The 15,070-nt window shown below is 37.4% G+C and overlaps 1 protein-coding gene across 1 annotated transcript in view; it reads right to left on the bottom strand.

Moving 5' to 3' along the window:
• The window catches only part of NR3C2 (nuclear receptor subfamily 3 group C member 2), a 367,948-nt gene that overhangs the window by 75,417 nt on the left and 277,461 nt on the right, over nt 1-15,070 (bottom strand). Inside the window, 1 exon segment of the mRNA XM_044682206.1 lies at nt 5,276-5,353. Coding sequence (XP_044538141.1) covers nt 5,276-5,353 — 78 coding nt within the window.

The following is a 15,070-nucleotide window of genomic DNA, read 5'->3' as shown; positions in this document are numbered from 1 at the left end:
GAGAGAGAGAGAGAGAGAGAGAGAGAGAGAGAGAGAGAGAGAGAGAGAGAGAGAGAGAGAGAGAGAGAAATCTTTGTGACCTCCATGGAAGCTTCTAGAAGTTGAGCATTCAGTGATCCACTATATAATTTTTTTCCCAAATGCTAAAAACTAAATCAAGCAGTTTAAAGGGAAAGAGAGGGTGGGATATGATTTTGCAATTAATTTTTTAAATGCTACGAGGAAGGGGTCAGTCTCTGAAGACGGCTCATCATGCTAAGGAGTAGTTAGCTGATCATCTTGGTCATTTGGGTACTATCAGCAAGGTGACAGGGAGCACATGCCCACATGACAAGAGGAAGTGTCCCCATAAAAGCCAATCTCCTGGTTTTGTCAAAGAGCCTGGGGTGTTAAAATAAAGATGAAACTCCCTTAAAAGGTTCCCTTACATAATGGTGACAGTATAGGTCATCAGGGCCAAATCCCTCATTCTGCAGTAGAGGAAAACAAGCACCAGGGAGCTGAAGACTTGTCCATAGTCTACCCTGCCAGCTACTGGTAGAACCATGACTTGAATCCACTGTGACTCTCTGAAATTGTTACCACGCTCCTTCTGGGCTTTCCTGGGTATATGTTTGGATTTTGTTGCTATCATCACCATCATCCTCATTAGCATAGTTTCACTTAGCATGTATATTCAGATCATACATTCAGAACTAGAAAAGACCATAAAAGGTCATCACTGAGTCCTGCCTTTTCTTTTTTTAATATAAGGAGATGGAAGCCCTAAGGATAAGTGACTTGTCCCAAGTTACACATGCCCTCTGACTCTGGATCCAATGCTCTTCCCAATGAGTCACTTTTTGTGGCTTTATTTCCTTTACTAGGTATCACTTTGTCTTCCCATATTTCCTTTCATTCTCTATATTCATAATAAAAAGAATTAAATGATTGCTGATGTTCTTTTTACATTGCTTTCACTTCTATTGGTTAATCCTTCTTCTCAAAACCCATCCTCCAACTTGAACCCTCTTTGATACAAAGATGTATAGTTAAAACAGAACAAATCAACCCACTGGCCATGCCTGGCAACTCTGATGTCATGTTAGAGGAGAGATCTGAATCCTTGTCCTTACCTCTAGAGCAGGGGCCGGCAACATATGGCTCTCGAGCCATATCTGGCTCTTTCTGCAGGAGTCATAAAGCCAGTTTTTTTCCAGGCGCTGTTACAGAAGCGCACTGTGAGCACTGTACGGCTCTCATGAAATTACATTTTAAAAAATGTGGCGTTTATGGCTCTCATGGCCAAAAAGGTTGCCAACACCTGCTCTAGAGGTAGCCATGCTGGCTACAGCCAAATTAGATTGCCTGAAATGCTTTTTGCTGCTTTATCTCCACTTTGCAGAATCCATTTCTCCCTTTAAGGCTTACTTCACCCTCACTTCTTCCATGATACTTTCCCCACCTCGACAGTTGCTTGTGCTACCAACTACCTAGTGCTTTAAGAAAATTTACTTAATCTTTTAACGTGTCAATAAAATTGTAATTATATTTTTCTGACATTTTGCAATCCATATCTTCATTCCCTCCCACTTCTCCAAGACAGCAGGCAATATGATAGATTGTACATATGTTATCACACAATACATATTTCCATGTTCATCATGTTGTGAATGAAGACACATAACACTTAAAACTAGAGAAAAATTCATGGAGTAAAAAAGTAAAGAATGGCATGCTTCAGTCTGCATCGGGCCCCTTCGGGTTGTCCCGGATCCTTGCATTGCTGATATTAGGTAAGTCATTCACTGCTGCTCACTGTAGGTCACTGCTGTTACTGTGTATGATGTTCTCTTGGTTCTGCTCCCTTCACTTTGGACCATTCCATAGAAGTCTTTCCTCCCTTTTTTGGGATCATCTTGTTTGTCATTTCTAATGGAACAACAGTATTCCATTACAACCGCTTCTATTTCCAAACTGATGGACATCCCTTTGGTTTCCAGTTCTTGACTTTTTGTTCTTGTGCTTTTTGATGGATGCTATCTCCCCCTAGTATTATGTAAGCCCTGCAGGACCATGGCTTAATTTCACTTTGCATGCACAGGCACCTAATAAATGCCCTGATGTTTTCCTATACCTCCTACCTCAAATCTCCCCATTTTCTAATTTTTTTCCAAACTGCCTTTATTAGGTCTACAACCACTGTCCTTATTAATGTAACTGAATTTTTTTAAAAAATGCATTGTAGGAAACTATGAGAATCAGCAAATTTTGTTTTGCAAAATTCACCAGGACATAAATTTTTGTTTTTAATTTGCTCCTTTTCCTTAAGACAATGTCAATTTTTGATTATTTGAATGTTATATAGTTTGTGGATTATCCAGGCTTTTTTTTCTCCTGCTTCTATACTATGTTGGTTTGGGGAGCAGATCTATTGGCTCTTTTATTTGCAATTATGAAAGATTTATTGAAGAAAAGGAAAGGAGGGAAAAAAGAGAAATTCCCATTCTAGGCTAATGTAAAGTTTCATTTATTCTTTTTTCTTAGATACCTCTGTGCCTTTCAAAAAAAAGCATTTATTAAACATATATTTCACTACATGCCAGTCACTGTAATAAATGCTGGGGATACAGAAAAGATAAAAACAGATCCTTCCCTCAAGGAGTTCATATTCTAAAGCCTAACACAGAAAAGCAAATTGTCTATAAAGAAATACTAAAAAAGAGAAACCAGTATTCTTAAGGAAAAAAGATACTTAAAAACATACTTGGCATGAATTGTAACTCTTGGGAAATAATCATTGCAGGGTTCGATCTGTGTATACATCCCAAAGCTCCCGATTTTAGTGTGACATGCTTAAAAAAACCCTCAAACCAACTAAGAATGAGGTCTTTTCTAGTCAAAAGGTTAATTCTTCTAAAAGATGATGGGTCTGCTTTCTGAGGAATATGCTAGAGAAGAGAATTTATTATATAAGGTACAACCTCATTAGGTATGCATGGTAAACAGTCTCATTAAGAATGTTGTATGAAGATACATTACTGTTCAAACAAGGTCAAAGAGGTGAATAAGGCAAGAGAAAGAGGCAGTGAACTGGAAAATATATTACCTAGCTTATTTTTACTGTGCCTTTCATGTTCAATCAGTCAGCTTAACAGAGTTAGCTTGTTTGGAACTTGCCAGACACCAAGAAAAGGCCTTGACTTGCAGGTGAGTAATAAAGGGAAGCTCCTTGTGAGTAGCAAATCAGTATAGGAATGATCTTTAAACAAATGCTATATATAAAAATAATTATTTATAATACAGATAAATTAGGGTGTTTCGTCTTTAAAATTAGAAAAGTCACTCTAAATTACTCTAAGTGAGTTTTCTTAGTAGAATTTATTTTTAAAATTAAAATTTTTTTAATTAGCAAAGACCATTTTCCCCCTTCTAACTCTCCTCAATGGAATTTGAATCACAAAAAGAGAAAACTGATAACAAATAGGTCAAATCAAGCAAAAAGCATATAGCAAATAAGTTGTTATTGCTATGCAGTTGTTTTAGTTCTGTTTGACTCTTCATGACCCCATTTGAGGTTTCTTGGCAAAGATACTCTAGTGGCTTGCTATTATTGCCTTCTCCAGATTATTTTATAGATGAGGAAAGTGAGGCAAACTGGATTAAGTAAGCTTCTCAGGGTCACATAGGTATAAGTTTCTGAGGTCGGATTTGAACCCAGGAAGCTGGTCTTCCTGACTCCAGGTCTGACACTATCCATTGGGCCACTGACTGCCCATAGAAAATAGATAGAGTCAAGCAAAGCTTCCCTATTGGCCATGTCCAAAAACATAAATTTCATTTTACATTTTGAGCCCAGGCTGTGGGTAGCATATTTCATTGTCAGTCTCTGGGTATTGTAGTTCACAAGTGCACTGATCAGAATTCTCGGGTCTTGGTATATTTTAAATATAAAGCATATTGATGATAATTTCATTTATCCACACCTTTTCTAACATCCCACTGTCTTCATCCTTTTCCCAGTGAATTTAATTCTCTGGGCAATATTCTCCCTTCATGCCTGGATTTCTTGATTCTCTGCCTAATGACCTATTCTGAATACACCAGTTTTATGGTCAGAGGATGATATTTCAGACTTAAATATTGTATATAAACAAAGGTTCAACCTTAATTATTATAAAGGAAAAATTAAAGGGCATTGATGAAACAAATACTTTTAAAAAGCTATTTTTCTATAGTTTTTTTTTCCCCTTTGGATAATTTTAGAGTTGGAAAATATCTCAGGGGCCATCTTATCCAATCCTTACCCGAACAAAAATCCCCTCTACAACATCTCTGATAAATGGTCTTTGAACTTTCTGTTTGGGCCAGTGAGTTAGAACCAACAACTTCCCAAGCAAGGCCATTCCATTCAATACAGTTTACTGTTGGGAATCTTGTATTTCCAATTTAGTTTATCCTTTTTGCAGCTTCCCCAAATGCACCTCTTTACTCACTGTGGCTCAGTAGAAGAAATCTAATACAAGTGACAGCCTGTCAAATAACTCAATTCAACTACCTTCTCCTGCTAAATTTCTCTTCTGTAAGATAAAAATATCTAGTTCTTCCTAAGTAAGACATGATCTTGAGGCTTTCCACCATCCAGACCATTTTCCTATATCTCTCAAGCTTATCAATGTCCTTCTTAAAAGAATGAACACTTTCCCCCATTTGTAATAGTTGAATTTTCCATCTAAAATTGTTGTTCTGGTTCTGCAACTGCAGTTTAAATGAGCATATTCAGGAAATATTTATAGGCAGGCTTTTAAATCTGTCATCAAATAGATCTGTGATATTGCTGATTTAGAAAGATCTTCTAAAGGCACTGATCGTGATTGATCGATGACTCCTCAGCCTGTATGTTATTTCTGCCCATGGTTTGCCATAAATTCACCACAATTCGTACACCCCTTGCTTTCTTCTGGCATCTTGAGAATACCAGTAGAGCCTTGAGGCTGTTCTCTAATCATCCACTGCTCTCACTCCATGACTAGCCCATCATGTTTTTTTTTTTTTGCTCAAACATTTCTCAGATGGTAACTCTTAAACCAGATCATCTTCAAAATTACATATTTCTTATATACTGTAGTCTGACACTCATTCTGTTCATCCACGTTGTCTCTGTAGGATGCTAATGGCACTATAATTTTCAATGAATAATTTGTTAGACTGCATACAAAAATGGAATAACACTCATACCAAAAAGATGAAAGAGGTACATCACCAATTAAAGAAAGAGCTTAGGCTAGCCACCCACAGAAGAAAATCCAAGTGGATGAAGCATGTCTAGTGCTCAAAATACGCCACAGAGTTGGATAACTTCTCAAGCATTTCCCTCACTACACACATTTGTACGTATAGCATTTGTGTGTATTTGTGTATCTGTGTTTATGCATGCAGGACATAGGATTTAATAAGTTAATGATGAATCATGTGATATATTTTGCTTCCAAGATGAGGAAAATTTAGGTGCTATTTAAATTTTACTAGATTCACTTTTTTTTTCTTCCAGTAAGGTTCTTTTTCTCTTAAAACTCAACCAATCAATAACGAACTGAATATTTTTTATGAATGAATTAAAATTTCTGGGAGATGCTTAGGGTCATTTAAAGGAGTGTCTTTTTCTTGAAGGCAATCTAGCCTAATCTCCTACTCCAATTTTATTTTTGGGCTCAACTCATTGTCAATTTGTTCAGTTATACATACATTCATACATAATGATACATGCATGCACACAAAGTGTAGATGAAAACTATATTTATTTGTTAGTAATATATAACTAATACATATAATGATATATAATTAATATATATGAAAGAATTGGTATAACAACCAAATGTCCATTACTTAATAGGGTATCGCTAATCAAAACATAGAGATAATTAAATTAGAGAAATGTTAATGTTTGTAGTTTTGATACTTTTAAGTAAACAAAATTCCAACTTTTTTCATGGACATTATTAGACTGAGTCTTAATTCAGAACTATTAATAACCAATTATGCATTTACTAGTGAATCGATCCTCTTCCTACTCCCCCCCTCCCAACATATACCCTATACTGAGGTTTCTTCAAGATAGAAATTAAAATAGTTTAGAAACTCCCAAGGAGAAAAAAAGAAAACTCCTAGAGGTCCTTGAAGCCACTTCATAAGAAAGCATTTTTTCTGCATTTGTTCCTCATTCATTTGATTCCTCTGCAGTTCTAGATTAAGGTGAGTTAAAATAAATTTTTGTCTACTACTGAGTGCATTAGTTGGATGACCCCTGTGACTCCTCCTTATTGGATACAGGGTCACTGCTAAAGAAATACCCCCTAACTGCCTAGAGTCAGAGAAGGCTATTGTTACAGCCAAGTAAAAAATAGGTCTAAAACAAAATAAAACAAAACATGATTGAGCAGCAAGTTTTATTTATAATGCTGGTTTCTATTTTTCATTTGCTATTATGACTCGGGTAACTCAGAAAACAATATAGCACAGAGTCCAAATAACTTCCTGGGAAGAACTTGCCATTTCAATTTTCAAAATGTACTTGATAGACTTCTTAAAGAATTACAGAAGAAAGTACAAGCAGGATTATAACAAAAGTCCAATGAAAGCAACTCAAATTTTTCTTTTTAAACAAAAAAAAAATTCCCAATTAAACATCTTTTTATTTTTAGTCAACCCTTGTAATCTTGTTATTCCACTTTGCCCTTTGATGTTGAAGTGTAGGCACTGAAAAAGGAGTCCCTCTGCATCCAAAGAGGTAGATGGGAGTAAAAGCTGGTAGTATAAAGCAGTAATATCAAAATCAAATAGAAACGGGGGGGGGTATTAAACCATATATAAGTATTCATGTGGGTCACATGACTTATAAAACTAAATATTCATATTCTTTGCTTTATTGATTTTAATAAGTATTTCCCAATTAAATTTTAATCCAGTTTGGGGGCATGGGACTATTGTGGGCTATGTTTGACCTTTTGATCTAAAGAAGTGGGATAGAAATATGTTTATTTTACAATTCGTGGGTTGCTAAAGAAGCCCTTTCTAAAATTTTTGCTCAGAATCTACATTAATATCAGTAAGACGAACACTAAAAAAGGGAGAAAAATTGATACAATTATAAATGAAAACAACTACAGCATGACCAAAAGTCTGATCCACTATCTTCAAAGAAAAAAATCTCACTCCTCTTCCTTCTTACCTGCTTATGTTTTAAAAGCAGTCATCCTTTACATTTAAAGCATATACTGCTAAATAATCATTGAGATCGTAATGTTCTTACTGAAGTACTACTGCATGAATGGTCAGTATCTTTAATCAATGGGACTAATTGACGTATTTTGGGTCATGAGAATTCCATCCTGAAGTGACAGTTGCCCACAAATAACACATAAGAAATGTGACGGTGACTCAATGCCAATTGTGTATTATTCCCTCTTGGATGGAGCCAGTTTTATGCTATGTTTTTCAAGCTGCTAGACCATATTGTTCTATGTTACATACTACATAAAACATTTTTTGCTGCCAACTCTTATGACTGAGGGGAGATGCTGCAGGCTCTTAGCTTGCCCCTCGGAGAATATCAGTTATTTAATATGATTCTTTAATCCACAGAATTAGCCATACAAACCTCCCCTCAAACCCTGGATGCCAGTATACCCCATTCGTGATACAATTGGCCCACAGAAACTGTACTATTGGGATGTACTTTATTCCACTTATATAATTCAGTGCTATAATTATATCTGGAATGTCAGCTTATGACTTGAGGTCATCCATCTTTCAGAGTAACCCATAAAACTCTGGTTAAGCTCCACAGCTATGATACTGATGACAGTCTATGTCTCAGAAATGTAAACTAAGGTGGGGAGTGCCACAGCATGAATTCAAGATACAGGAGTCAGAACACTGGAGAAAATCTGCTCAAACCTCATTTTACAAAGCAGAGAATGGACGTCTGGAGGGGGTAAGTGGCAGCTGTTTAGCAAGATACTGGGATTGGATATATAATATCTAAAGTAGTGGTTAGAGGGGGTGCAGTGGATAGAAGGCAGGTTCTTCTCCCCCCCCCCCCGAGTTGAAATCTGGCCTCAAGTTCTTTCTAGCTAGGTGACCCTGAGCAAGTCACTTAACTCTATTTGCCTCAGTTTCCTCCTCTGTAAAATGAGCTGGAGAAGGAAATGGCAAACCACTCTAGGACCACCAAGAAAATCCCAAATGGGTTCATAAAAGTCAGACACGACTGAAACGACGTAACAAGGACTATATCTTTTTGTACCAAGAGTCTAAATAAAAAGAAGGAACCTAACAATTGCTGTATATTACTGTAAATGCAAATCTCATAAGCACAGAATCATTAAAATTCAGATCTAAATAACTACCATTAGTATAAAGGGTTAGGAATCAAAGTACCATCAACTGAAGGTATTCTGGTATAAACCAACCAATGCCAGGACCTGGATCTTAGCCTAGGAGGGCAATGTTGAATACTGTTGAAAGGCAGATGATAAACCAGGACGGCGAAGTGGCTCAGTGGATAGAGCCAGGTCTGAGAAGAGATCCTGGGTTCAAATCTGGCCAGATATTTCCTGGCTGGGTGACCCTGGGTAAGTCACCTAACCCCCATTGCCTAGCCCTTACCAGTCTTTTGCCTTGGAACTGATACTTAGTATTCATTTTAAGATGGAAGGTAAATGTTTTCATAAAAAGAAAAAGAAAAGAATAGCAGACAGAACATAAGAGTGGTCAAAGAATGCAGTCTTGTTTCAAGATGCATTGGGAAGAAAATCGTACTTGAAATCCCTTCCCTTATCTTCCCACAACTCTTGCCATCATTCAGGCACTCTTCTGTAGCGTTTGCTACCCAACAGCCTGACTGACAAATATTTGTCTTGTTGGCCAAGTCCAAGGTGTTCCCCCCAAATATGCCATCATCAACCATCAGCCCTTTGCACTCTCCTCATCCTCTGAACAAAAAGTTCCCAAATCTCCTCTGTCTTTGAGCAATCTAATCTCACTCTAACTTTAACACAATCGGGCATTCTGTCTCTTTTAACATCTCAGGAAAGCTATGTGGGAAAGCACAGCACAGAGTAAATGCTTAAAAAAGGACTGTTGTGTGCCTGGCTAGTTTTAGGATTGCTCTTGTCAAAGAAAGGATGCCTGAGTTTGGGCCTGGCATGGCACAGTGGAAAGAAGGTGGTCTTGAGATCAGGGTTAGCTGGGTTCAATTCTGGCCTGCAACATATATTAGCGGGCTACGTGTCCCTGGAAAAGTCACTGGACATCTCAGGCTCTAGGGCACTCTCAGAGACCACAAGTGTATAGAAGGCAGGTACCCACTGGTATTGGTAGACCTTCCCTTACTTGACAGTTCCCTATACCCATAAAATCACTGGTCCAGTCCTTATTGTATAACTATAGCTTTTTAACTGATCCTTTTCTAAAGAAGTTACTGAAGCAAAATACGTTTAAAACTGAATGCAGGGGACTCTACAAAAACAAAATGATTAACCTAGTGGTTCATTAGAGTAGGAATAGAGAATTTGAAGATGGACAGATTTCCTTTTTTAAGGAATTAAAATAAAAAAAGAACTAATAGGATAGAGAAAGTCTTTGGTGGTGGTAATAGGAATAGGCGGGAAAAATCATGAATATTTTTCCAAATAAGGAACAAAATCATAAAGGTATATTAAGAAGCACTGAAATTTATTTTAAGTCCCCAAATTTGGTCTCAATATAGAAAAGTAGCTTTTATGCATAATTCCTAGAAGATTCATAGATGCTAAAAAATTTCCTTTCTCTCACACACACATACACATACCATCTGGGCTCCAAGCAACTAGAAAACTATTTCTATTGTTATACTTTTAAACTATATGCATATATGTATGTATATGCACAAAGCTATTTAAAAATATGAACAACAGAGACATATCACACTTTTAAACTCTGAATATATACTTAATAGGATAATATGATCAGAAACCCAGTGATGGAAGGGACCCCAGAGGTCAACTACTCCAGACTTTCTCTTTTACAAATGAGAGAACTGAGGCTCCAAAGGGTAAGTAATTTATATGCATATATTTAGGCATACTTATAGAGAGCCATGGAGGAGCAACTAATTTAAGTGTGATATCAGGTTTCCACACCTGATTATTATCATGATGTTCTGGTAAACCAATAATTCTTAAGTTATCTCTTCTAGCTCTGTTCTCCAGATCTTTGGTTGAATCAATGAGGGGTTTCATATTCTCCTCAAATTTTTCATGTTTTTTATTTTGTTTAATATATTCTTGCTGCCTTGTGAAGTCATTTTCTTCTAGTTGTTGAGTTCTGTTTTTTTTTTTTTTAACCCTTGTACTTCAGTGTATTGTCTCATAGGTGGAAGAGTGGTAAGGGTGGGCAATGGGGGTCAAGTGACTTGCCCAGGGTCACACAGCTGGGAAGTGGCTGAGGCCGGGTTTGAACCTAGGACCTCCTGTCTCTAGGCCTGACTCTCACTCCACTGAGCTACCCAGCTGCCAGAGTTCTGTTTTTTAAAGACTGAATTTCATCCCTGGCTTTTTGGTCATCCTTCTCTTTTTGGTCTGATTTTCTTTGCAGATCATGTTTTGCCTTCTTTGCTTCATTTTCAAGCTGGCCAATTCTGGCTTTTAATACTTTATTTTCTTGTTTTAGCTCATGTATTTCCTTCTTCAAATTGTCTTCAGCCTCTCTTGATTGTTTTTTGAGTTCCTGAAGTTCTTGAATTAATTGAGTTTTAAATTCTTGAGTTAATTGAATTTTGAGATCTTCCAAAGCCAGTGTCCAGTTCACAGGAACTACTTCCTCTTCTTCTATTTCTGTTTCATTTGCTCTCTTTTCACTTCTTTGAAAGAAGCTGTCAATTGTCATTTCTTTTCTCTTTTTCTGTTGCTTGCTCATGTTTTTTCCCTTCCTTGTTCTGCTAATTTGAGCAGATGTATTTAATGATCTTAGATGAAAGATCTTTCCCCCAGGGGTAAATTACTTTCTCTGCCCCTGGAAGACTTCTAGTCTGTCCAATTGTTGGGATTAAATCTGTATAGATTGGATTAGTCTGCCCTGAGGCTAAAACCTCAAAGCCTTGAGGGGAAGGAAAAACAAACAAACAAACAAAAAAACCCAAAAAAGGTGAGGTGACAAGAAGGAGCATTTTTTGCTGAACTGAGCTCTCCAGCAGTGGGGTCCCCCTGCACTATCCACTGTGTTTGATCTGGTTTTCTTTCCTCTTGAAACCCTGCATTCTCTATCTTGGTATGAGGAAGCCAAGCTGTCTAGGCTCTGGGGTTTGGCTCTCTCTAAGCCACCATCTTCTGGGCGTTTTTGCTGTGTTTCTCTGGTTTTCTCCTCCAGTCACCTCTCCAGTGTCTGTGTTTGACACCCTGAGTTCTATGCCAGCAAGGCCCTCTCTCTGGACCGGTGCACCCACCAGCCCTGAGATTTCCTGGGCAGCTGGAGACTCCGCACAGCACGTGGGGGAGGCGTCTTGGGATCCTGGGATTCCCCTTCTACGCCCTCAGTCCTGACAGTTCAAGTATTGAAGCCTTTTTCTTGGCGTACCTCTTTAGTTGTGCTGCAGTAGGGTCCCCCCTGCTCCGTCCCGTTCTTAGATTCTGTCCTCTTTCTTCTCGAAGCACATTGTTTTCTATCTCAGTGTGTAAGGGTGCCGAGGTTTTAATATTCGCTCCATCTACACCACCATCTTACCTGAACTCCCTCCACACCTGATTATTATGAGCAAATCATTTTCCACATGACCCTGGTATTTGGATACTGACTGACAAATGTGTATCCTTCCTGAATGACAGACTCTCAGGATCCAGGATAGGGGTCCTGTCTACCACATAACAAAACCTGCTGATCCATCCCACCTTTGAAGATATTCAGTGAAAAATAATCTTTGCCCTTCCTGAGCTGGCCAATTCCACTTTGGAATAGCTCTGTCAGGAATCTTTGGCTTTCATTAAGCCTAAATTGGCTTCTTTGGAACCTCCATGCACTACTCCCAGAGATCTACCAGTCCAAATGAATGATGATGATCTTAATGATTTATTTGGGTTATAAAAATAAATTTTAGAACTATAGGATAAAGGAGGTGGGGGGGCAAAGTAAATGTCAATCATTTAAATTATTTGATTGAGCTAAACCAGACAAAGGAGGGTTAAGCATACACAAAGTTTGGTATCCATTAAACAAGTGGGAATAAGACTAAAGATGGACAGGGAATGAGGGATGGGGAAGAGTAGGGAAGACAGATTCTAGGAGGGATTAGTTCATAAGAAAAACAAACTCCAGCATTAGAGGGTGGATCACAAAAACTGAGAGGGATAAAAGAAAATAAAAAGAAAGGATAAGAACCTGTGACTGAACCCTGGGTGAGGGGAAGACTATAGGTGGAGTGGAATATTAGATTACATGAAATACAGGTAAATGAGACTGAGAATGTTCCTCTCACATCACTCCTCTTCTTTTTGAAAGAGGCACATGGTTTCGACCCAGGGATACCAAATTTTTTACGTACTCTGACCTGATTACAGCACATAATTGGAAAATAGTGGATCAGTGATTTCATTTTCTTAGTCTCAGTAACCTCGACTGTAAAATGGGTTACCAATATAGACACTATCCACCTTGAAGAATTGTTCTGAGGGAATCAAAGTTAATTTAAAAAAAAGGTCACATTTCTATAGTGCTCTTTTGTTCAACTAGATTTTGCCCCTAAAGGGCAGACTGGCCATGCCTTTAATTATAATTCTACCTTTTCTAGTATCTATGACAGAAGATGTTATATCTAATAGTAGAAATCCACTCATTATTGACTGGGTGAAGTAAGCTGGACTGAGTAAGCTTAGAAATGAAATTAATTTAAATAGTAATTTTTATTTTGAAATTTCTTCCATTTTGATTTTTATTGTATTTTAATGAAGTTATATTGTGAAATACCTTGAAACTTAATAATAATTTTACTTAACATACCTAACAACTATATGGAAGAATAGCAGTGGAACCACTAAATTGAAAAAAAGTGATAGATTTAATCTATTTAATCTTGACTGTAAACTCCTTGAAGACATGATTACATCTTCATCTTTGACACTTTGTGCCCCTAGGACATTTGTGACATTCAAAATGGTTTATTACTTGTAATGACCATAATAAAAGCCAGAATGCTTACCAGTTATATTTAAAGTCATTACTTATGAAGACATTTAAAGCTGGTGAGTTTTTTGGGATGAATCATGGGTGTCAAATAAAAGCTAATTTCCAAGGACAAATTTATAAAGATGAGTAGGTTGGGAATGAAAATGTAGAATACATTAGCTTATAACAGCTTTCTAGGATACTCCTCCCCCATAAGGAAGCATATACCACATGCTAATTAGTGGTTTCCTCTTAAAATCAAAATAAAACTTTTTTGGATAAGGAATTTGAATGAAAAATTGCTAAGTGCAAAAGATTATTTCCTCATTTGGTATTTCAGAAAAAGTAGTGAAAATGACACTGTGATTTGACCATTTCTATTTTTAATATGTCAAGCAGCCTATGAACTTTCATCAATCCCAGGAGAAACTGACTTCTGACAGTATTTTTAAATGAATGTGCAATGCGAAGGAATTTTTAGCACCAACCAAAGAAATGATACTTTTGTTGGCAGTCAGTCTCTACAAGGAACTTGATGTGTTCCTTCAATTTATCTTTCCATATTTACTTAACATTCTTATTGTTACACTGGTTTATTGGATGTTTTGAAGAATATTTGAACTTGTATGCAGATGTAGCTATTGATATCTCTTCTACCTCTTACTTCCCCTCTCCTTCTCTCTTAGAAGAAGAAAGAAGGTCTTCTGGATTAGTGAGAAGTGGGGAAAAGCAACAGCACCAGCCACCCATTTTCTGGGACCACCTTCCCCCTCCATCCGGGTTGCTACTTAACTGGCTTTTCTGTTCCAATTAATTTAAACATATGAACAATAACTATTTAGCAATATGACCTGGCTATTAAGAGAGTGAAAATTAATTTGACTGACTTGGGTAAGACTTTTTTCAGTTATGCACAGAGGAAATTATATTCTACTGTCTCTCTCTCTGCTGAAGGACTTCCACTTGGAGTTTCTCCAAATGAGTTTGGTCTTACTATGTTAGGTAAAAAAATTCAGAGATGAGTTTATCACACACTGTCTTGCTGATGTAACTTACCCCAAGTCTATTCCACTGATCCTCCCTTCTGTCTCTTAGCCAGTACCATATTATAGTATAGTTTAATATCTGATACTGCTAGGCCCCCTTCCTTCACACTTTTTTTCATTATTTCCCTTGATATTCTTGATCTTTTGTTATTCCAGATGAACTTTGTTACAGTTTTTCCTAATTCAGTAAAAAAGTTTTTTGGTAGTTTGATAGGTATGGTGCTAAATAGGTAAATTAATTTGGGTAGAATGGTCATTTTTATTATGTTAGCTCGTCCTACCCATGAACAATCAATGTTTTTCCAATTGTTTAGATCTAGTTTTAATTGTTTGGAAAGTGTTTTGTAGTTGTTTTCATATAATTCCTGTGTTTGTTTTGGCAGATAGATTCCTAAGTATTTTATATTGTCTAGGGCGCCAAGGACGGTCCCAAGCCTGGCTGAAAAAGGAGGAGGGTTGGGCGCGAGGCTAGCAACCTCACCCTGTAAAAATCTCACTTGCTATAGAAACTGCAACCTCATTAAACCAACAAAACCAACGATCGCCTAGTCTGGAAGATTGCTCTCCAACAGAGTCCATGATGCGTGCTGGCAAAAGCCAACAAACTCCAGGTCTTTGTTGACGGGTGCCTGCGTCACATCTTGGACATCGGATGGCAGACCTGGCGGAGATCTGCCGAGAACGAGACAGGGACCGTCGGAGTGACATGGGCCCAATTGGGGGAAGTTTCCCAGAACAGAGTCCATTGGCGTGAGATGGTTGCGGCCCTATGCTCCTCTGGGAGTCAATAGGAATAATAATAATAATAATAATAATAATAATAATAATAATAATAATAATAATAATAATAA

Source organism: Gracilinanus agilis, chromosome 6 (genome assembly GCF_016433145.1).
Source record: "Gracilinanus agilis isolate LMUSP501 chromosome 6, AgileGrace, whole genome shotgun sequence".
Lineage (NCBI taxonomy): Eukaryota > Metazoa > Chordata > Mammalia > Didelphimorphia > Didelphidae > Gracilinanus > Gracilinanus agilis.
The sequence above is the reverse complement of the archived record's forward strand: the minus strand, read 5'-3'. Positions and strand labels throughout refer to the sequence as shown.